The sequence below is a fragment of the Grus americana genome, chromosome 2 (assembly GCF_028858705.1).
Source record: "Grus americana isolate bGruAme1 chromosome 2, bGruAme1.mat, whole genome shotgun sequence".
In the NCBI taxonomy this organism is placed as follows: domain Eukaryota; kingdom Metazoa; phylum Chordata; class Aves; order Gruiformes; family Gruidae; genus Grus; species Grus americana.
The window spans coordinates 64,332,786-64,357,630 of record NC_072853.1 but is presented as its reverse complement, the minus strand read 5'-3'; the positions used below and the strand labels follow the sequence as shown (position 1 = coordinate 64,357,630).

Here is a 24,845-nt window from a genome sequence, read left to right as displayed (position 1 = left end):
ACCTCTAACTCTCAGATGTCCAGCAGGCAGAAATGGATGAAAGGAAGAAATTAAACCCCCTTTAATTTAACTCTGATCTGAATGCACAATTATCACCTAGATCCTGCTTTAATAGTGTTTCTTCATGAAAGGAAAATACAGTATTGCCCTTTTAGCGATGGGATTATGCAAACAATATTTCAACACACTTCTGTTGTATACCAGTTCTAGGCTAGCCTGGCAATAATTAGGTGACAACCAGTTCTTGCCAGTACTAATATGTTTGTACAGTACAAACATTGCCTGTTTAGTGCAAGGGGATTTCTTCAGTATAAGAATGAATGTATAAAAAAATAGGTATTGTTAGTATACAACACACTGATGACAGTTTTCCTACATTGCCAAGATAAGCAAGTTGAATAGGTTTAACCACAGCATGCTGCAATGAGCAATTCATTTACCTAGATATAGCCTTGAACAAGTAACATGAAAACTTACACAGATTTTGTAATTTTGAAAAAATGTTAGTGATGCTACTACTTTTATACGTGTGTTATGTCTGTATATCTGTCTATTGAAAGCATTTTGATTTTTCATATTATTTTAAGTGGGATTATTTTAGTAAAATTCCAACAGTGTCTGGATTTAAGAGTTGAATATTCATTCACTTTAGTGAGAACCATGGTGAAATGTGATCAGTTTTCTGACCTATTTTGAAATTGGTATTCCGCCAACTGGCATTTTGTTTGCACATCCAGATATTATCCACCATATGCTGACATGACATGATGATTGGTTCCAAAATGAAGTGGAATACTTGGCAAATAGAAATATATGGTACAAATAATACACTGCCTCTAGTCAGGAAAGCAAGCAGTCATTTTGAGAAGACTGAGAGGTTTTAAAATAACTGGAGTGTACACACTGCACAGAGCTGAATCAAGCTCTCTAGGTCGTGGGGTTTTTTTACAGGTAAGAGGGTCTTAAAAAAATTATGAGATCAATTCCTTACAGATGAAGATTCAAATCTGACACAGCAGTACCAATCGTAGTACTTCAATGCAAGATTACTTTGCATCTTAGGGAGAATTTGGCCCGCATAGCTTCTTCCTCCTCTGGATTCCCCAACTCTTCCTTCTCACCATATGTTCTTTTGTCCTGCTGCTCTGATTTGTCTTCCCACCCTGTGATGTCTAAGTTAACTGCCTCTCCTGAGTTAAGATCACATTTCATTCAAGCTCCAGCCTAATTTTGTATTATTTCTCCTAACCTCTTGCCACTGAACTCTTATTTATTTTTCTCCTAACTTGATGCTCCCATTAAACTTCTGTCTTCTATTCCAAACTGTAGAATCTCTAAAAAAAAAAAAAAAAATCTTGTTCCTAAACAGGAAACACCCTAACATTTTTCTTTTAATTCCTGTTTCCAAAGCAACGTTTTTGTTTTGTATTCCTCCAGTGACTTCCATGTGTGTGCTCTCTAACGTAAAGCCTCAAAACATACATGTAAGTTACTGACTGATCTCTGATATTCTATCTTTCAACAGTGAACACTGTCTCCTTTTTTGTAATGAAATCTAAGAATTGTTAAAGCAGTACATTCATTTATCACTGTATTTCCTAAGGAATTTTGTTTTTCTGTTCTTGGGGGAATAGGGTGGGCAGAGGGACTTAATGCAAGTGTTAAAATAACCTTCACTATAAAAGTTCAACTAGATTTCAAAATGAGGCATTTAAACAGCACATGTGTCTGATGTTTATGTTTTGAGCTGCAAGCTTTGCTTGTGAAACATGCATGGATTTCAGTGCTTGATGCATAACCTTTGCCCCTTGTGAAAACTTGAAGAGGTCTAAGCCCATTTTAAAATCATGCTCTTCTTCAGAATAAATGATAACAATGTAACAGCTAGCTTTCTTATTGCAATCATTTAAGCATGCTCATATAGAAAAGAGAAGAATTTGTGAGCAAAGGGAAGAATGACCTTACCAGCATGCAAATATGCCAGATCAGGATTTTCAATGTCTGGGTGTAGTTCTTTCAAGTGGTTACGAAATTCCACAGGGATATTGGTTCCATAGTCACATTTAGGACAGTTATACATTTTTACTCCTTCATGCTTTCCTGTATGTAAGATGTGTTTACGGATATTTTCAGCACAGTTTGACCTAAAAAGTGATAAAAAAAAGAAATAAGTTATATAGCAATTTATTCCCTACTAGTTGCTCAAATAAAGCCTAGTGTTATAACAGAAAATGAGTTGTTGTTATTCATTTTTCACTATCTGCCCAATTTTTGCATCCTCTTAGGTTTTGCATAAATGTTGTCCTTTGCATGAAGGCTCCCAAAGCTGTTTCAGGTTAACTGAGCAATATATCTGAACCGGAAGCATCTAAAAATGAACAATTTTTTACATTTACAAAAGTCTTATAATTTTTATTTTTCTTGATGGTAGTCAGTGATGGACAGGAATTAAGCAGAAGTCTTTAACTTAGCAAAACTGAAATGCACAGATGCCTATAACGTTCCCAATGGAGCTCACATGAACCCTTCCTACACAGTTTCTAGATTCCATAGGAGTTGCTGTGAATGATTTTTATAAGGATAATCCACCAACTCTCATCTCACTTTAAGAACTGTTCCTAGAAAAGAGAATTGAGTTGTTCAAGTTTATACCTTCTTGAAAATACACACAGATTCTGATTTATATATCTTAAACACAGCTTTTGTGGAAGCAGTGGAGTTTTCATGCGTAAAAGTCAGAATACATGTACAATTAGTTTTATGCATTTCAAAGAAATGTTTCTAATCATATTTCTGGAAAAAAAAAAGTGAATAGAAAAAGATCTCACATTTCTTTTACTCACAAAGAGATCCATGATATGACAGATTTTAATTTCCAGTCATTAAAATTTTGCAGTCTCATTCCAAAATTATTTTTCATAAGAATTTCCTACTTATTCAAAGTCTGTGATGAATCCCATATAAAATGTACTGCTTCTTCATTTATTTCATTCAGAAATAACCATTATATTTATTCTTGAATCAAAATAAAGGCTTGCATACAAATTTTTTAGACTTTCTTAGTACTGCACACTATTAATATTGTCAAACTAGAAACAATAATTCAGTTTAACTGAAAAAAGTACACTCAAGTGAACTCTATAAATACATAATACTTCACAAATATTAAAATCAGACAACAGTAGTATTTTGAGCAACTGATTGTTTACATGTCACTGTAAATACCATAGTAACAGGCATCTAAAAAAAAGGACCCTCAAAATAAACTGGAAGTAGCAGCTTGAAGTTCTGTTGGAGTGCTTGTCTCGCCCTTGGAGATGGTCATAGTAAAGCTGATATCTGCCTTACAGTGCTGCCAAAGCTCACCCTCTGTCACGTCCATCTGCTATATACCGGTATAATGATCAGACTCCTGAGAATGTCAGAGAAGACACTTATGTTCACTGAAAAATACGGGAAATATTGGTCCTCAGCATCTTTCAGGATTCAGCCCTAAATAAATTACAGTGCTCATAAATGTTGTTAAAACGAAACATGTATTTTATTAAAAAAGAAAAAAAAAAGATAGTGTACACTGCAATGAAAGCAGAGGAAAATCTGGTAACCTTCTATCGTGGGTTATACTTTAAAGGGCAGTGGATTAAAGCAGAGCATACAAATCTGAAATAAAATATCTGTGTCCTTTTAGCTCAGCTCTAATACTATGTTAAGGAAAGATATAAAACTTTTTACTTTGAAATAGTTCTGTGAAATATATAAAGGATCTGTGGAAACCTATGTAAGAGTTGTGAAGAAAACCCAGCCTGTTCAAGTCATAAAAAGCCAGTTCTATCTCCTTTGATTTGTGAATTTGCTCCAACCACTTTAAACAGAGCAATCCTGAAGTCTCATTTATTCAGTCATCAGTAAAAATCTGTGACTAAACATGCCAACATACTGATATATTCATCATGGGAAATAAAAATTTAAAAAAAATATATTTTTCCATGTGATGAGGCCAGAAAGGCTTAATCAGAAATGAGGAGCATGAGATCACAAGGCATTACAAATGGCCACTCGTATTAGGTTGCAATGCAGCAATTGCAATCATAACGTAAACCATGAAGATAACAACTGGCAAATCCAAGCAATTTTGAAGCCAAGTAATACCTTTAAATATGACATGACAAAAATGTACTGCGTATAAAATGCTTTTTTAATTATTCAGTGTGCTTTGACTGTCTGTTTTATTAGGAGTCTTCTCCTGAGTACTGTACAAGTATGTTACTATATGTCTGACACAAAAAAAACCCCTCACCAAAACTCTGTGTATGTATGTACTTACATCACGTCATCTCATATGACTAAACACAGAGGTCTGTGATTTTAAACAGCACTGTATTTTCATTAAAGCTATGCCATGATAAACATCTAACTAAAATATTATAGTGTTGCAATAGTGATGATAGTTAAGCATTTGACAGGCTTTGTATTATAAAATTCACTTCCAGGAGTTTATAAACTTTGAGATACAGATTCCCTTTGTTCTGAAATTTGGCAATGTAGAGCCCAGCCCAGAAGAAATTGTTTGAGTAAAGTCTTTCTGTTTTTGAGTTCCACTCTTGAATTACAGCCACAAACAAACAAATGCAGCTTTTAAGAGGCTAGCCTGTGTTCCTGTAAGGCTAAACCAGAGGTTTCTAAGTTAAATTACTATTCCTTAATGTAAGCATGCTTTTGTCCTTATGATCCATTTTCCATTTTGAAAATCAAATGTATATATTTCTGGCAATTTTTCCATGCTCTGCAATAACAGGAAGGGCACTCATTAGAGAGCCTTAATTAGTCTAAGGCTATAGTCTATGGGTTTGTATTCAATGCTGATGCAGAGAAGCACAACAGAATGTCTTACAGTGAGTCTTCTTATCAGACATGAAGCAAGGTTTGAGACTCAATGCAAACCCCACAACAATCCTATTAAAGGGAAGTTTTCAGTGTCCTGTCAGTGCTATACATGGTGAAAGAGGAGATGGGACGTGTTCCTCAGGCACGTTGCAGGGCTGAACAGGAAATGTGCGGAGCTGGAAAGCTCAGCCTGTACTTCCTGTGCAACAAGCCTGTATGACTTCCTCCATCAAAGACTGATACACTGGGAAGGGCATAAGCCTACTTTCCACTGCACACATCCGGAAGAGCTCCCACATTTCAGTAAAGGACAATGCTGTAAGTAAGGGAGATGGATGGCAAGTTTCTCCTGAGAAATGCAGCTACTGTTTAAGACAAAAGGAAAACCTCTTTTGGCTGAAGGCAAAAAAGGGCTTTTATCTCTAATGTTCATTGCACAGCAATGCATTCACATTGCTGTTCTAACTGCACATTTCATGTTGCCATTAGAAGTCCATTCCTACCAACCAGTTACCCGTCTTTCTTTTGCTGCTCTCAATAAACTAAAGGTTGCTACATATTCAAATATGATAAAACGGGATACGACTTGTCAGTTATAAAATTGTGCTTTAGTCACAGAATCACAGAATGGTTGAGGTTGGAAGGGATCTCCAGAAATCATCTGGTCCAATGCCCCTGCTCAAGCAGAGTCACCTAGATCCAGTTGCCCAGGACCATGTCCAGATGGCTTTTGAATATCTCCAAGAAGGGAGACTCCACAACCTCTCGGGGCAACTTGTGCCATTGCTCAGTCACCCTCACAGTGGAAAAGTGTTTCCTGATGTTTGGAGGGAACCTCATGTTTCAGTTTGTGTCCATTGCCTCTGATCCTGTCACTGGACATCACTGAAAACAGCTTGGCTCCATCTTCTTTACACCCCCCCTTCAGGAATTTATACGTGTGATGGGATTACCCCCTGAGCTTTCTCTTCTCTAGGCTGAACAGTCCCAGCTCTCTCAGTCTTTCCTTATTTGAGAGAGATGCTCCAGTGCCTTCATCATCTTAGTGCCACTTTGCTGGACATTCTTAAGCATGTTCATGTCTCTCTTGTACTAGGAGAACTGGACACAGCACTCCAGCTGTCACCTCACCAGTGCTGAGCAGAGGTGAAGGACCACCTCCCTTGACCTGTTGGCAGCAAACCTCCTAATGCAGCCCAGGATACAGTTAGCCTTCTTTGCCACAAGATGTTGGTGGCCCATGCTCAACTTGGTGTCTACCAGGAATCCAGGTCCTTTTCTGCACAGCTGCTTTCCAGCTGGTCAGCCCCCAGCATATATTGGTGTGTGGGGTTGTTTCTCCCCAGGTGCAGGATTTGGCACTTTCCCTTGTTGAACTATATGAAGTTCCTGTCAGCCCATTTCTCCAGCATGTTGAGGTCCCTCGGGATGGCAGCATGACCTTCTGGTGTATCAGCCACTCCTCCCAGTTTTGTGTCATCAGCAAAATTGCTGATGGTACACTCTGTCCCACCATCTAGATCATTAATGAAGATGTTGACCCCTGGGGTACACTGCTAGTTATTGGCTTCCAACAGACTTCATGCCACTGATCATCACCCTCTGGGCCTGCCCAGCTGTTTAACGTGAATAATGTATCCAAAAAAGATCTAAGTTACTTTTGAGGTCATTGTCACTTATGCAAGCAAATCTCACAATACTGGTAACTACCTAGATAGGAACAGCATACCACAGGAAAAAAAAAAAAAAAAAGCTGGGTAGGTATTATAACAGTGAATGATAACTTCCAATGGACATCTCCAGTGGCGCTCTACCACAATGAGACTCAAAGCCTCTCCAAAATGGGGTCTAAAGCAAACTTTACTATTCTAAGGATGAGAACAAAACAGTTTATTCAAGTTTTCAGTGGTGACTGTGGTTGCACAGGCATCATCCATAGAGCAACAAGGAAGCCCAATGCCACAATCCTCCGTGCCCTCATCTGCTTCTCAGCAGCATTGATCTGCTTTGCTAGGAGAGTGGAATGAAGTGGAAGGTTAGGAGTAGCATAAAATGCCCAGACATTTTGTCAGTGTGAGAAGCTGTGGCCTTTGTTTACTTTGTCTTCCCTCTCCTATTGCCTCTCTGCTATTCTTAGATATATCAGTTCTGTTACCAAAAAATAGGGCATTGTGCTAAGAGCAAGAAACAGAGCACCTGGTCTGCAGAACAGTGGGAAAATACCTGCTCCTAGTGAACAGAGCAAAAGTTCTTATACCTGCCTTCCTCCCTAAGCCAGAAGATACTATTGTTCCTCTGGCACCTAAAAGTAGTATAACTCTGCCCCTATGCAGACATTTTCTCAATTGCATTGGCAAGCTATATTGTGCCACTGACCAGATTCCTCAGCGCAACTAGGCCTACCCCATTGAAAACAGCAGCACTGTTCAGGGTTCTGGGATGGCAGAGCACAGATAGGCACTTTGCAGGAGGCAGAGGTGCGAGTTCAAAGTCAGCAGCGGGGAAACACGGGAGGAACGATGAACCTTGGAGCAAGTTTGTGCCAGAATGGTCGGCCTGAAGGTCCCCACAGTGAGTGCTGCCTGTGGTCGTTATTGCCCCATCATCTCTTCCTTCTCTCCCATCTTGCAGGGCTCAGCCAGTCAAGCCAGTTCCACCAGTGAGCAGTAAAAGCTATAAGAAGGCAGGGCTTTGGGCACCCCTTCCCCACACGGAGGGGCTCAGCCCTGGCCTCACGGCTGGGTGCAGGGGGTCACGTTCTGCCCTCCTCCCAGCCAGCAGCATTGCCTTCAGCAGCCCACCTGAACAGCTGCTAACTGCAGCTAACTGCAGAGCTGTGGCTGCCTGATACCAGAGCTAGTTGCTGTCCTCATCTATTATGTGGCATTTTGGATAAAAATCATGAAGTAAGAGAAATTCATAAAACATATTCTGTTAATTCTAAATTTGCCCATGCAGAATAGGAATGCTTCTATATTTTCTAAGGGTTTTGTACACGAGAATACATTAGCATTGTATTCAACAGCTAAACGAAATATAGCAGGAAGCAACCTATTTTTATTAAGATGTTTTACTAATAGGGAACTGAAATTAGAACACTCTTCCATTATGCAGTGCCTGACATTTTCAAAAAGATGCTTACCGCAAGACATGGAAATGGAAGGTTTCAGAGGTGCAAATGAAGCAAAATGTTAATTATCTAGCCCACTAAGTTTTAAAAATTTTAGCACCTTGTAAGGCTCTTATTTGCACAAAATAAACCTCTTTCAAAAGGTTTTCTCCAGGACATTAGGTACAAACATCCTCTTTCTGCAGAGAAATGCATATAACCTAAAGGACTTATAGCAGCTCCATGGATGTCACTGTTTACAACATAAAAACAAACACAGTGATATAACCAACCAAGTGAAAAGATTTCTATTTTTCCCTTGTTTGTCAGTATGAATCAAATTCACTTTCATATGGGGAGCATGCTGAAGGTCTTCTGCACTGTTTATACCCCACTATGCAACCTGCAGAAGTACACAGACATTGCAGTATTTTGACTGAAAAATAGCAAAGTCCCCAGATACTTTCTTCCAGAAATACAAGCAGTCATGATGAAAGCAACCTTCTCATGAAAGCAATATGTCTTATTGTAGATTCTTAACCTCAGTTATTCACCAAAAATTTGCAGGTGTTTCTTTCACAGAAAATGCCACCTAACTTGAAAAACTGTCTTTAAATCAAAACTGCAATAATGTAATTAAACTAGAAAAGGAGAGCCATTGATTTTTAGAAATGCAAAGTCATACTGAATATGTAGCTTGACTTCATGGATAGGACAGTTCATAAAAAAATTGCCCAGTAATTCTTTCCTCAACCCCTAACACTTTTTGGTACTAAAACATGATTTTCAGAGACACACTGAAATCCGATGGAAAGCAACAGGAAATCCATTGTAATCAGAGGCAAATTACTCTATAGTTGATCACTCTTACTTTTACAAACTCTTCTATTTCTCATATTCCTGCATCCAGGTAACACATAGTGTTACATTTACAACACATCTTGCTCAGCTGAAGGATCTTCTGCTATCTGGACCCGTAGCGAATGAGCTACAGAGACACAGTTCTTTTCACCTTGCTTTGGGAAATCATCAGATTTTTCCTAAACACTTTTCAATTGTAAACATTGCTTTAAACTTTGAGTACCAGAGCACATTTCACACCAGTGCTGCATACAAGGATGCCATGACTTCCCCCATGCTCAGCATTGTCCAGTTCCAGCCAGGAGTTCCAGCAGCTCCTGGATACTCCTCAACGCACTGAGAGCTCCTGTTCACTCATTCATATGCAGGAACCTTTCAGGTTTTTTTCAGTGTTATTGCTTCCCCAAATACAACCCTTCTAGCCTGCCTTTATTTCTTACTTGTATGAAAACCAGCATTCAGTAGAGTGACAGTAAACAACCTAACGGGCAATATTTTCCTGACAGGAAAGAAACAAATACCTCAATCTGTGGTAATTACATTATACGAACAGGCTTATTCAATCAAAACCTTCACAATGACAGTCACTCTGCCCAACTTCTACTAAGCAAAAACCCAGACAAACAAACCAACCAAAAATTCTTCCCAGCCTATCTACATTTCTGTTTTTTAAAATAAACTAAACTGATTGCTAGTTAACTCAAACTAGCTACAACATTTTACACAATCTGCCTACACCACTAGCACTCAGTTCAGACCACAAGTTTAATACTTAAAGTACTGGCTTACCTCCTCAGTACTACAGGTCAATACAGTATTGCGCAAAAAAAAATAAAAAAATAGAAAAATATCATGGCCAAAAATACATTCTGAAATGTGTTGAAACTAGCATTTTAAAACTGTAATTATTATTATACACATTAACATGCATATATAACATAAACGTGCATATATATATACACACACACGAGAAAAGTGGTACATTTTCTCAGTTTTCTTATTACTAGCATGCACTCAGCTTACTTTTTCCTTGCTCTTTTCCTTTAAAAGCAAAAATCCTACCTTTTAGTTAGGTTTTAAATGACTGGGGGAACAATCACATGAACACAAGTACTGGCGCTCTGCAACTGACCTCAATTATCAAGTGACTTACGATGATATTGCCAGAATTAGCAGCGTACAGCTCCATGGGAACTGAGGAGGTCAACCACAATGTACCCAGTGCCAGCTCAGTTCTGCCTATGTCACTGCTGGCAAACATCTCTCTCTGCTGTTCATAAAGACCTCTGGTGGACAGTGCAAATGAACTGCTGGGGAACAGCATCGTCTTTACCACTGTAGCTGTTTCTGCAGCGAACATTTGCCCACAGCTGATGCTTTTTGACCATACCAAGCTAAGCTGATTGAAATACACATCCACCGTGTCATAAAAATGCATGCCCTACAAGCTGGTGGCCACAGGTATTGCCATGTTTTACATGTACTGCCATGTATTGCATGTATTGCCACTCAGAAAATATGAAGTAGCCCATAAAAGAGAGTACACTACATTTACATGTTTTAATGAGATTTTATGACACAGTCAGTTTCACAAAGAAAATAATAAAAATGTATTTGGGATTTATTCTGACAGTATTATAGTAACACCCAGGGATAATAATCGTAATGTTTTCTGCTTTTCTACATTTATAGCTTTGCATTTTTTTCTGTAATGATCTATTTGTTATGACATACAGTATGTGTGACAGATGTCCAATGCTGGCTGCTAAAAAGTAGCAGAGCCCTGTAGGGAAGCAGCAAAAACTTGTGCGTCAGCACTGAAAATGATGGAAGATTGATAATTACTGCTTGTGTCTGAGCTCTATTCAGCAGACTGGCATGTCCAAATTGTAATCTGGCCACAAAACTACCATTATATTTACAATGTATTGGAATAAAAATTCCCAATTTCAAATAATTGATCATTACAAATACATGTGATACAAGGAGTTGATTACAATAGCCAAAATGCACGCTTTTAAAGGCAAATTCAGGGTAACTGGAGATTCCGAAGGGAAACAAGAAGTGATGTACTCTAGTCTTGTTTACCTCTGAGGAATCTATAAAGCCAGTTGCAACCCTGCACAGTGAACAACAACCTAAGTATGAAACCAGTCCTGGCATCTAGATCAACACTCATGAATTTTCAGTCAGAATGTTTTTCTCAAAAAAAACCCCAAAAACCCCACGTTTAGTTCACAACACACTTCACAACATAAGGAAAACTTGATTTTTGCTGAAGAAAAAAAAATCTCTTGATTCCAAGGAAATAATGGCTTCCTGGCTTAAATGCTTCCATTAATTCTGCTTTCTACAGGAAGAGGAACCTTTTAGACAGAAACTTGCAAACGATGTCCAAATGACTAGACCTGGGAGGAGGAGGTGGAAAGGGTGCAGAAAGGCAGGGAGATGTGCTTCAGCTCTTGGCCCATGCTGTGGTCCCCACCGCTCCCGGAGGCGCAGTGCAGAGCAGGGCTGCTCAGCTCCTGAGTTTGCCGGGCAGCTCTCTGGAGGGAGCCGCAGTGTCTCCTTCTACTGACTCGAGACAAAAACCTAAACTAACCAGCAAAATGGAAAAAAAAAAAAAAAAAAAAAAGGCATTTTTTTTCACAGGACTGATCTGCTACTGAAAACTGGCCATAACATTTGCTAGGACTCCCGGCTCCCACCTCGCTGGGGGCAGAGTGGGCTCTGTAATGGCCTGGCTCAAGGCCCCTCTGGATCTGCCTGCCTGCCTGCAGCGCGTGAGGGATGCGGGTCCGCTGTGCACAGTGCACTGCTGCACCGTGTCAGCCAAGGTTTAAGTGGCAGAAATAGCAGGTGGAGTTCATCTATTTCACAGTAACTGAGAATAATCACTCCATTGTTCATGGGCTTCCTCCCTCCCCCTTTCCTTTCTTGTTGGAGCAGATGGCATAAAAGAGAAGTTGGTCTGAGAAACAGCATCTCTGCAGTGGTGTGAGGATGGAGACCGGGCTTGAAGTATCATAGGCCCTGATTTAGCAAGGTACTTATGCACTTGTGCAGCTTAAGTACAAGCAGCCCCATTGACTTCAAAAGAATGACTCACAAGCTTAAATTTATGTACATGATCAAATACCTTGCTGAAATGAGGCCATGGAAAGCATCCATTTTTTAAAAAAGCTAGGATGAATTTAATTGAAGACACACTTTTCCTTTCAACATCAATTTTTTTCCGTATTGTACTTCTTTTAATGACCACATAAAGTAACCGAACAATTCTGTAGAGTCTGTTTGTATATCCTCAGGAACCCATAAAGTATTTTCGCAAATATAAAAGTGCAGACGGAGCCTAAGAAAGGGTGTGGAGTCTATAGGCTGCACAAGATGAAACTGGACTCCTAATGTTGCTGGAGTCATAAATGATAGCAACAGACCCTAAAGGCTGCCTGTCAATCTTGGATGCACATGGCACTTCTTCCAACTGGCCTTTGTGTCAGTTCCTTCAGCTACTTCAGTGACAACCCAGCTCCCCAGAGGGCAGATCCTGTTGCTTTGCAGCCTGGATTCATACCCAGGGCACTGTGGTCTGTACAACCTCTGCTCAAAGTAGGGGTTTTTTTAATGCTAATACATTGCCTCTTCTTGCTCTATCCCAGCCCCACCCCCCCATGCAAAAAGAGGTGGTCATTTTCTTCCTCGTTTCAAATGTTCCAATTTATCAATGGAATAAGCATTAATTGTCTGAACGATTCACTTTTGTTATGCATGCCAAAAGTATTTATAAAATCCCTGCTAATAAAAATTGCAGATGACACTGTAATTGGTAGCATGATTAATAATGATGACACCGCAGTCACACAGAGTGAGCAGAACTGTTTCACAAGCCAGGCCTGTTCAATCAAAACGTGTACACATACAACTACACCTTAGGTCTCACACCTTGGCACAACGCATGCAAGTAACTTACAGAATGCGATAATGCTGTGACATTGAAAATTATTTAGGGATTAGTGGACCAGCAGTTTAATGTGAACTTCCAGTGTGATGCTATAAGCAGAAAGGTCCCATGTCATCTTTAGATGTATAAGCAAGGAAGTAGCAAGCAAATGTAAGGATGTACTGTTCTTTTGATGACACTGGAGAAACTAATTCTAGAATATCTACTTCCTGTATTGCTGCCTACATTTTAAAAAGGAAACAAACAGCCAAAAAATTATTATAAATCGAAATATAAGTTAAGGGGGGAAAAAACACTCAAATATTTAAATTAAAAACCCTCTGTTTTTCCTATTACATTTGAGCTTGGGGCATGAGTAACTTGAAAGGGAATAAATGTGTAATTAAGGGACATCTTAACTTAGAGAAAACCTGTAAGAAAACCAAAACCAATGACTACAAGTTACAGTCAAATTCAAATGAGAAATAAAGCACAATTTCTTCAGCACTTTGACAGCAATTAACCTTTCACACAAGAGAAGTGGGTTCTCCAACTTTGGATGTTTTCAGATCAAACCTGAATGTCTTTCTAGATAATAAAATTTAGTCAAATGTGAGAGGCTCAGTACAGAGCAAATCGGAAAAAAACTATGCAGTTTGTTTTATGTAGAAGGTCAGACAAGCCGAGCTTAAGGCTTTTTCCGGGCTCAAAGTCTACAAGAAGTACAGTTTAAGCCTGAAAAATGTCATTGTGAGGTCAGACATTTATTGTGTTTCCATGATGTCATGGAAATTTGTTCAGTCTGCAAATTAAAATATATTCTTCCTGGCTGTCAATACTGCAAAACCATCTTAGGTTCTGAAAGTCAAATTTGGTTCTTTAGTTGGAGGTATGATTGATTATCCGATCTAAAATCTGCCTTGAAAGTATATATTGGAGAAACATCATTCTCTTCAGATTATGGCCTCATAATGCCATTGTCTGCACAAATATAAGTAAATGCAGCATTTGGCTCTGTACTTTGAGCTTACTTCACAGTCATCATTCACCCCAGGAAAACTGGTTGTAAGAGTAGGGAGCAAGCAAAACTTAATTTTTGTTCCTACAAGAATACATTTGCCTACAAGGACGCCCTGCTGTTCAGTAAGAAATTGCAGTTTTCATGTAGCTAGGCTTTCACAGTAGACCTACACACCAAGTTCAATGTGCTGTGCACTTCACCAAGAGATACTGAAACGGAATAATGTTGAATGAAAGCACCGAACTATGCATTTGACTTACCTAGCATACCTAGTGCATGTATGCAGAGTAAAATGTATAAGACAGTTTCTAGCACTTCTACTTCAGACTATTCAATCCCAGATAAGCAGTTTTGTAAAAGTTATTAGCTTAAAATCGGACCAACCAGAACAGATAAATTATTACAGTTTTTTCAACTATGCACAATTATGTCTAAATATTAGACACAGTATTTTAACTAGATGAGAAATCAGGGCAACACTGTAAATCTATTGATTGAAAAGAATAGGAACTGCCTGAATGGTATTGCTTCAAAAAGCTGATCTAGTACCCAACAAGAAAAAAATTTAAACACCAGGGAAAAGCCTTCTGAATGTCCATGAAATTCTGTCATATTGAGGAATTTTATAGACCAATGCCAAATAAATTATGCTACGATCATGTATGCAAAAGTTCTGTCTTAAAAAACCCCACTAAAAGCCCATAAAAATAGACCCCATCATATTACAGGACATCATCTTTCATTTCATTTCATTAGTATAGATGGTGTTATGGACTTGCCTTTTTTCCCCATAGAGGGTTAACATGAAAAGAGGCAAAAATGGTAAAATATGAAACTTGCTCTTTGGCTTCATCTTTCACATTCCTGTATCATACTACAGCAGAAGCTAATGAACTTGCTCATCTTCGAAAGCCCTTTTGCATGCTTCTTCCTTCACCCTTAACTCTGATCCTTGCAGATCTTCCCTTATGTGTGTGCCAATTTTATTGGTATAATATGTGCACTTTTATTAGTTGTGTTCTGATGATTTCTACTGAGAGATACTTAAAGCTTATACAAGTCAAAAACTATTTTATCACTTCTGAAGAAAACTAATAGGGCAGAGTCACTGAATGATAAGAAAGAGAGAGACCACTGAATTTATTTAATAATCCATGTCCATTTCACAAAAATGGCCTGTGTAATCCTTTTAAAAATAATAACCTGTTCATTTCAGACCTTGCACAATGCTTCTCTTTGTCCCTTGTAAGTCTCTCAAATGTCTTATTTTAAAGGAATATATAGTACTCCCGGAAGACATTTTCCCATTTCTATTCTCTTCAACTCCTGTGAGCCCTTGTTCTGTGTGATAAGGCAATCTCCTTCGGGATCTGAGCTGTGTAGTTTCGCACCACGAGTGACAAGGACTCGACTTGAATAACTGCTGTGCGCAGGTTGTAATTATGTCAGCTGGAGTGTTGAACAAGGGGACTGATTAATGTGAGCCCCAGCCCAGGCACAGTCCCTATCAAAACCTTCGTGCAGGCCAGCAGTGGGGATGGGTTAAAACAGAAAGACAAAACATGCTGTATCGTCCATGATAGATGAATTGCTCCAACAGTCTTCAGGCAGATGTTCCAGGACAGTATAATATACAATTACTCTGCCTTATCACCTTCCCAGGGACAATAAAGCTTCCTCCTTCTATAGCTCATGTGAGTGAAGGCAAAATTAGTTTTACTTTTACAACACTGACTCACTTATCATGTTGCCTTGATTGTGCTTTTACAGCTAAAGAAAACATATATTCCACTCTTAAACTAAAAAAAAACCAACCAAAAAACCACCCCACCAACCCCTCCCTTGCCCTCCTCACCTTTTATATAAAACCAAACAATTCCTTTGAATCTATTTTGCATCATAGTAATACAGTCCTTAAAGGGCTAATTCAGTACGTTATTCTAGGCAAAACAACTAACTTTAGAACAACTGGACCTATTCATACACTTAATGTTACATGAATGCATACAAAGGTGCATCACTGAATCAAGTCAGAATGCACAGATAATAAAAAATACACAGGTTTTGTACAAAAGATGCCTATGTGAATAACATGCCCTTAGTGACTATTTTAACTAAGCACTCATTCTAAAAATACACCCGTACTCTTGTAAAACAATTCTTCAAGAAGTCATTAATCCACATACCTCTTTAAAGGCCACAAGAGTTTACTGTGTAACTATTGTAAATAATCCAAGTATTTTCCAAAAAGTAAACATAAATTAAATAATAGAAATTTAGGAAGAAAATTATGTGTATGTATTTGGGTTTTTTTTGTTATCAGATGTATACAGATTTCTTCTGCTGCTGGAAGTAGTCCGTATGTTCCAGGTCTATTTCCAAAAGTTTACAGAAGAATATAGCTCATAATACCCTAATATCCTTTCTTTCCAAATACCGGATGGTTATAGATCAAGAAGCTATGCTTTAAAGAAAAGAGTCTAAATAGTTCCACTTGCATTCCAAGATGCATTGCTTTCAGTACTACCCTTTCTTCAGCTACATAACAATGATATGATCTCAAAAACCAAACCAAAACAAAAATGCACCCAAAAATGCATTTAGAGAGGCACATATTTGAAGGTCAGGTTTAAAAACAAAACCAGACTAAAACAGCGAAGGCTGATCCTGATGATACTTAAGACTGCACATGTATTTGAAAAATTCTATTTATATGCATTTAGTTCTCATGAAAGGTATTGGATTACTAGTCCTAGAAATGAGAGATGAGATTTTCTAAGGAGACTATGGGAATTAGGCACTGACATTGCACTTCAGCTGAATGTAGGCTCCCAGCTGTTCAATCTTCTTTGAGGTTTTAGCCATTAAACAGTATCACAGTCTTGGCAACAGTAGGGTTTCACCATAAGGGTACAGGCTTTCCTATGCTCCTATGGTGAAATGCAATCCTATGTTTACGATGTAAAAACTGGCTCCAAGAAAGCTGGTATGTTCCCACTGCACAGCATAATGACTTTAGAGGATAGCATGACAGAAAGATGCTATGCCACTCACTGCATGGAGGAACAACAGAAAAATCAGTCTTGGCCTCAGAAAAATTACAATCTAAGCACTGAAAATGATACGACAATCAGAAAATAGGCAAAAAGAGTAGTGATAGGTTTGGGAGACAAGGTATCAGTAAAACAGGGTAGAAATAAGCTTCTGCATCGTTTAGGTGCACTGTTGTCCATAGCAGTACTAGAAGGCAACCTCGTCTGTTCTCCATAACCATTCAAATTCCCAGTACCATTAATGGAGATAAGAAAGAACTAATGTAGGTCTCAAGATGTGCTTAAATTAGATGTCTCCTCCTTCTAAAGAAAGTGTAGGTAGACACTACGAAACGTCAGGAGCTCCCATCTGCTCAGGAAAAGGAAACACTGGTGTCCCTAACTTTCTAGAAATTAAGGCACTATTCTAGGAAGTAGAACTCCTGAGTTTTGCGCTGCCCTTATCTTGAGGAGGGCTGAATCCAGTTCTCCTGTGTCCCTGGGAAGTGTATTAGGTAGCCTGAAATATCCTGCATGTACCCTTTCTCTTGAAACTCTGCCAGTGGCCAGTGAGGAACAGCCAGGAGCCAAAAGCAGATCTAATCCCTGTTTTCAAAATTGCTCTTCTGTTTTCAGTTATGTTCCCCATATAACTCTCCAACAAAATCCAAACAACAGGCTCCCAAGCCTGTGTTCTGTGCCCTCTCAGCTGAGAATCCTAAACAATAACTAGAATCAGGCTGCAGCCAGCACTGTCATTATAAATTAAATGAATCCTGGTTTCTCTAATTTTCAGGCCTCTAACATATACCCAAGAATACAGGAATAGGAGCCTGTTCACCTAAAAGATGTACCGAAGTCTTGAGGCAGACATACCCATCTCCCCAGGACAGCGACTTCTGAGCATGCCTCAGTGATTTCACTTAGTCGTGCGAGAACTTGCAAACTCAGTAGAGAGGGAAGTGAAAAATAAGAACTCCTAAAGGAGTAGCTGCTTTTGGATTTAGATGTTTTTTGGCATAATTTAGGGGATCGGGATCCTCTCTGCAAAGCTGAGTGGAAACTATAAGCATCTGGGTACTTGATCCCACAATCTACTTACGTAGTTTAATTTTTTTTACTGATCAGGATACAAAGTTTTGTAAAAGGTGTTGCCAACTCCCTGGCTTTCCATTTCTCTCTTAAGAAGCAAGTACTTCATGACAAACAGAGAATCGTGGCTTCGGTAAGGACATGGAGGTGATGTGATTAACATCAGTGGGGCCAGGACTTTAATCACTGTCTTTATTTTTGTTTTATAGCATCAACCCCATGACAGCAGACACTATCCAGTCAGTGAGAGCTGACTCCAGCTGAGCTATGGAGCAGAAATGCTGAGATGGAGAGTGGCTTATTATCATCCTTTCCGTTACAGTACTCCTGCCATGCTAACAGTGAACTGAAACTAAGAATGGGCACTTCAGAGCAGGAATAGAAAATAAAGATTCTCCTGAAATTATGTTGTACTGTTCTGAGGGAAAAGAGCTCCAAATATAAAGAAGGAAGCCAGGAACAGATGCGGATGGACAAGAACTCAGCTAGAACAGACAAATGTTATATTTGCCTTTCAGAATACACTCCTACAACCTACAGCACTAATAGGGCTAGCATCACCCAATAGTGTATATTCATCTCTCATCTCTTGCACCACCACCAGGCAACACACAGCAGCTCCCAAAAGCTGCACTCACTGGCCTTGATTGGGCTGATTGCTGACTGGATGTTGCTGCATTTATTTAAACAGAATGGATAGCAGCCACCTGCTTTGCCCTCACAAGGGCTCAGATTTATGTCTTCCCTCTCTGGTCTGACACAGACTTGAACAAATCTGGTGCAAATTCCTTTATTTTTGAAACCTTTCTTCTACTTGGAAGTATTTTTATTGCTCCTCAAAATGCCTACATTTTAGCATACAAAAATCAATCAGCTAAATACCGTATAAGGTGACTGTGCTATAATTTATTAGTGCTGATCAAAATCTTAAAGGCTGAGTAATTAAAATTCAAATTAAAATGTGATGAAAGTCACATTTGGTCGCCTAAATGAAGAGGCTGAATTCCAAATAAGTACAGAGCCACTGGACCCCATGTGAGATGGGAATTCATGGATGCTTGGTATCCCTAAAAATATGAAAAAGAACTTAGTATTTGTTCCAACTTTGCTTCTTTTCCTCATGTAAATACATCTATCTAGACCTATGCATTATGTCACAGTTAATCAGTAAATAACCTAAAGAAAACAGAAGAAATGCCCAAGAAAGCACTTGTGGAACAATCTCTCCATATAATGGGAAGCTTCTTCCTATTCACTGACTGAATAAGAAACGTCAGTGCTCTCAATCTCAGGGGTACAAATCTCTTCCAAATAATCTCTCTTCTAAAGAAAAATATAGATAGTTAGGCATGTTCTCTTTATCCTTAAAAATACCATTCAAGTTTTAACTTTTAAAAAGACCTGTCCTGACAACTTGCAACAAACGGTTAATTTGGGACCCAAAAAACATTGATCCATGAGCACCGTACCAACTGAAGCATGGTTTCCTATAGATTCTTGCCCCGTTGACTACATCTCCTAATGCAGTAACAGCAGCTCCCCAACATGTCCTTCAAGATACTCCCATCAGGCAAGAAAAACCAGGTGTGCTGGGTGGCGAGGCTGGAACAATACAGTGGCAGGTTGTAAGACAGCACAACGCACAAGAGCTGAATTTTGCCTGCCTGTTCCTCACTGATTATTTTTCTCTCCTCTCCTCATCCACCTCTTTCAGGAAACATGTAGGAACTTAAATTATCTCAGTAACTACTACGGCATGTCAGTTTTGACTGAAACTGGCCAACAGCTTAAAAAGTTATTAAAGAAACTGACAGAAGATGGATGGATGGTCTGGTGCAAGTCTCAGAATAAGTTAGGGACATCAGGCTAAAAATCAATCCTCGTCAACTGATTTATAAAAATTGCCTTTTTGAACTAAAGACACTCCTCTTTCCTGAAAAGAAAACAAATTATTAATGGCTTTTTATATGTTAAAATACCCATGGCTGATATTTCCAAAATTTGCTAATGGAAATGGTTCTCTGTATTTTACCAAAAGCTTGTTAGAAAAAGATGTGTGAAATACCACATTTTTCTAATGAAAAATCATCAGAACTTAAGAATTAATTTTGATAATCTCAATACCTTGTACAACTGCAACTGATTTTAGGTATTGTTTGCCCTGTAGACTGTGCATGCGAAATTTCAACAGAACCGTTTTGAGAAAGTTCTGTATGGGAAGACATTCCACACGGGATTTCTAGCAGAACAAATTATGTCCTCAACTACAGAGTTCTTAGAGAGAATCCATAATTAGCTTCAACAGGGATTAAAGGAGAGTGCACTGAAGTTACAAATATAAACCTATAAATACTATATTTTAAGGAGTACCGGTAATATTAATGAACTAGTAGAATGATGTTCAGGTGGTTTATGATGTCACTAGATCCACTCCATGTATTTGTAGGATTACAGACAGAATTTTACAGTATTATGAACTGCAGAGTTTCTAGTTGTATGTGTTTTTAAAAATGATCAAATCACTAAAAATATAAAAAGATAGCGATGTGGAAGAACATCAGAAGAAATGTTACTTTAAAGCATAATTTAAATAATACCTATATATGTGACTGGAGCTATATTCTAGGAATCATGGTGAGTTGGGCTGTTTGCCTAAGCAGAAGGAAAAGCAGTCCAGAACTGGACTGAAAGTCAGGAGTGAACCTGCAGCTGTGTTACCAACCCTGGGAGCACCAGGGAGATCTGGGTGGTCTTTGAGAGTCACAAGTCACTTTGCAACCTCCTCTTTACATCAGGAAGAAGAACCAATTTGCTCTCAGGCTATGAACAGCAGCAGCTATTTCCGATCTCTTTCAGTTCCCACTCCACATTTCAGTTCATTTACAGGAGGTGAGGAAATAAAAAGTCTCCACCCCTACCCCCTGGCCTGTGTGGGAAAATGGAGATCAATGTTGCACCAGCTTGTTTCTCCCAGCACACCGAGCCTTAATGTACATAACCTGTGAGGGGTAGATGAGGAATGTCCTCCAGACCTCACCTTTTCTCCCAGGATGTAAAATAAAAAGCACTAGTTTTGGCTCAAGGCATCCAAGAATGTGGGACAACCCTTTTGATATATATTTTGGATTCTGGGTTTTCACTTAATTATTTTTTCATAATTGAAAGAACGCATTTTAAAAGAAGTTTAAACACAAAATTCAGATACTTGTAATATGTGACAGGTTAAAGACAAAAACTAAACAAACCAACCTAACAATGATCAGATTCAATGAATGCTACTACCACTACTTCCAACTTTTTTAATAGAGAGAAAGGAAACTAGAAACTAAAATGCTAACTGTTCACCACCTGGCATGTGCAAACATCTTCGAGATATTTTTTAAAGTGATTTTCCAAAGAAAGAATAATGATAACCCCAGAGCAGCACTCATCAGTTGCAATAGCAGAACAGAGGGCTTTAAACGCAAGCTTTTATAAAGAAAGTCTCTAAGAAGGCTCAGCAATACCTACACCTGATATTCAGACCTCAACAGGCCTGGCAAAACCACAAAGATGATCCAAATCAGTGACAAAATAGTCATAATGAGCAACTTAATAGTAAGTTACTTGGACAATAAGCTCCTCTCCGGACTGTCTCTTTGTAAGTAAAGCCTCAAATGAAACACATCCCTGATCCATGACTTATAAGAATAGAGTATCAACAGAGACAACAGAGTCTGCAAAACAGTTTTAGGGAAAGCAAGCTGTTGTATACCAAATGCCCTGTCCTTCCTCTGTGACATTTTCCTGTGAGGAACACACTGTCTCCTCCCAGCAGCTCAGGAAAGAGAAAAGGCAACTGATGGTACATGGAGAGCTGCAAGGCACACATGGACTTTGAGGCAAGCTCTTACTCTTTTTGCCAAGGCTTTTACTGACCAAAGCTAACCAGCAACTTCAAACTTGTGTTGTGAAGCAATGTCCCAGGAACTCCTAGTGTCGTGGTTTAACCTCAGCCAGCAGCTAAGCGCCACGCAGCCGCCTGCTCATCCCCAATGAGATGGGGGAGAGAATCACAAGAGTAAAAGTGAGAAAACTCCTGGGTTGATACAAAGACAGTTTAATGGGTAAAGCAAAAGCCGTGCACACAAGCAAAGCAAACCAGGGAATTCATTCACCATTTCCCATGGGCAGGCAGGAGTTCAGCCATCTCCAGGAAAGCAGGGCTCTGTCACGCGTAACGGTTACTTGGGAAGACAAACACCATCACTCTGAACGTCCCTCCCTTCTTTCTTCTTCCCCCAGCTTTATATGCTGAGCATGACATCATGTGATATGGAATGTCCCTTTGGTCAGTTGGGGTCAGCTGTCCCGGCTGTGTCCCCTCCCAACTCCTTGTGCACCCCCAGCCTACTCACTGGTGGGGTGGTGTGAGAAGCAGCAAAGGCCTTGGCTCTGTGTCAGCACTGCTCAGCAGTAACGAAAACATCCCTGTGTTACCAACACTGTTTTCAGCACAGATCCAAATCATAGCCCCATATTTGCTACTGTGAAGAAAATTAACTCTACCCTATCCAAACCCAGCACACCCAGCTTTTAAATCTCTGATGCAGATTGTCTAGAGAGGAGATGGGCTTTTGGCCCATAGGGGTTTCCCACCCCACTGGGAAGAAGGTGGCCGGGAGCACCAGCCTCCCAAACCCCAGGCGCCAACTCCACCCTGAGCCTTAGTCCCACCGTATTGTATTGTGGCCCGGAGCAACACCTGCCAGCAAAGGTGCAGGCCTGGCTCACTGAGCCCACGACTTCCGCTTTCAAGGCAGCGAGTTTCATGGTGGAGGCAGAGCCCTGTGGTACCTATGTTCCCAAAGTGCCCCAACATACCGCTTCAGAGGAATTCGGGCAGAAGTCACAGGGACAAGCGCAACTCTGCTGGAATCTGCAAGCAACTTCATTTACCTTCAATAAATCAGGATTTTCTAACAGTCATATTTATTTGGAAAATTGCTCACCAGTTCTAACACATGAGAAGTATCTAAAGTAGCAAATTTTTCTCAGACAGAAAAGCTAAGTTTCTTTCTCTGCTTTCCTTCCTTCATTTACTTTCTATTCAAAAATTCCTTTTTTTTTTTTTCTTATTTTCATCAGCTTTTAAAGGGATAAAAACTTTCCCTTTCTCCCCCTTGCACTAGGCTACACGTCTGTCTGGAACCACTTCTGACCTGAATTTGTTTTCTGTCACTTCCCAACATCTTAACTTCTTTTGTATGTCACGTATGAAGGAGGAAGAGGGAAGGCTGTCACAAAGACAGCATTAATATAGAAACTTTTTTACATGGTAGTAGCCATATTGCCTGGAGAATAAACCACACATCACACAACAGGCTAGTGTTTATTAATGTCATCTCTAAAGCCTGTAGCACTACCAAAGTATTTTCAAAGATTGCTAACTACCAGCCAAGTAGTTGGTAGTTAGCAATAATAATAATTCCTTGTAGACTGACCACCCCCAAAGATAGCTTTGGCCCTTTTATAATGACTGGATTGGAGATTAAGGAATGGTAAAAGAAACAAACATGTTTATTTTTTACTCTGTGTTAACAGGCAAAAGCAAAGAAAACACGTATAGTCACATTAGCCTTTTTTAAACTACTTTTTACCTAAATGGGTCATATTAATTAATCTATAATGTCAATGATTATTTTTAGATCAAATTATTCCAACAAATGAAAGTTTATTTGTAGACATAAAAGAAGATCTTCACTATACATTTTTATCAGAAGCACTGTAACAGGAAATTACAAGTCTTTTTTGTTACTAAAAGCTATATTAAGACCATAGCCTTGCCATTCATCTTGAGGTTAGTACTAAAATTTTATTTACTACCAAAATACAACCTACTTAAGATTATTTTAGTTTGAAATATATGCTGGTGTTCCACATTTATAAACATTAATTAACTACTTATTAAATATAAATATATTTATTGTAACATATTTATGCTCCTTAAGAAAGAGGAAGAGATAAGACAGTGAAGATTGCATGTGATATAGGGAAAAAGAAGTGTGAGGACAGGGAGAAGATAAAATGTGATAATAGAAGACATTAGTTACATTAATCTGTCTACTGCATGAAGTGGTCTTATTCATATTTCCTAAACACCAAATACTTCAGATCTTAGGTTAAGTGTGTTGGACTTTGATTCAAAAAAAAAAAAAAAAAGCATCAGTACAGCAGGGGAGAGGCTGCATAACAAGAAAAGTTTAGGGACAAAGCCCAAACTGAACAGCAAGGGGGAGACAGTAACTACTGAAAGAAATCAGGAACCTGAGAATGTTTTTGCAGAACTTAAATCAAAGTGTGAACAAACTGATAGAGTGCTGAGCTAGGATTGTGACAGGCTGCAAGAGAGAGAAGCTGCCAAAAGTTAAAATTATACAGGAATTTTTACATTGATTTCTAAATGGCTGCATGTCTCAGTAACATTAAACTCAGTGGTCACCCCTGAGTAAATTAGCATGGCATTTAGGTTTAAATACATTCCTTACAAGTTGTTCTTCAAAGGACTCAACCCAAAATAAGGCTGGAAGAGTATTATCAATGCTTGCCATTGCATCACTGGTTTAAAGATACTTGGACAGATCCTTTAAGTCCCAAGTCCGATGGTTCAATGTTAGCAAGAGAATCACAGATTCATTGAATTAAAAAGGCAATTTTTAATTCCTCTTACTTAGAGTGGCCACAGGAAAAAAAAAAAAAAAAGGAAAACAGAAATAAATAAATAATAGAAATAAGAAAAGAAAAAAAACCCAACAAAACAACAAAAGAAGCTTGAATTACCAATGCTCACAGAATTATTGATGGATTTCCATATTGTAAGGCCTAAGTATCATTCATTAAAATAAATAAAAATCCATATTACCCTTC

The 24,845-nt window shown here is 38.9% G+C and overlaps 1 protein-coding gene across 4 annotated transcripts in view; it reads right to left on the bottom strand.

The window, feature by feature from the left end:
• Positions 1 to 24,845, bottom strand: part of ZNF407 (zinc finger protein 407) — a 346,932-nt gene that overhangs the window by 99,259 nt on the left and 222,828 nt on the right. For all 4 annotated transcript variants that reach the window (XM_054815163.1, XM_054815165.1, XM_054815164.1 and 1 more), the window contains one exon: positions 1,966 to 2,144. In XM_054815163.1, coding sequence (XP_054671138.1) covers positions 1,966 to 2,144 — 179 coding nt within the window. The remainder of the gene's footprint in view (positions 1 to 1,965; positions 2,145 to 24,845) is intronic.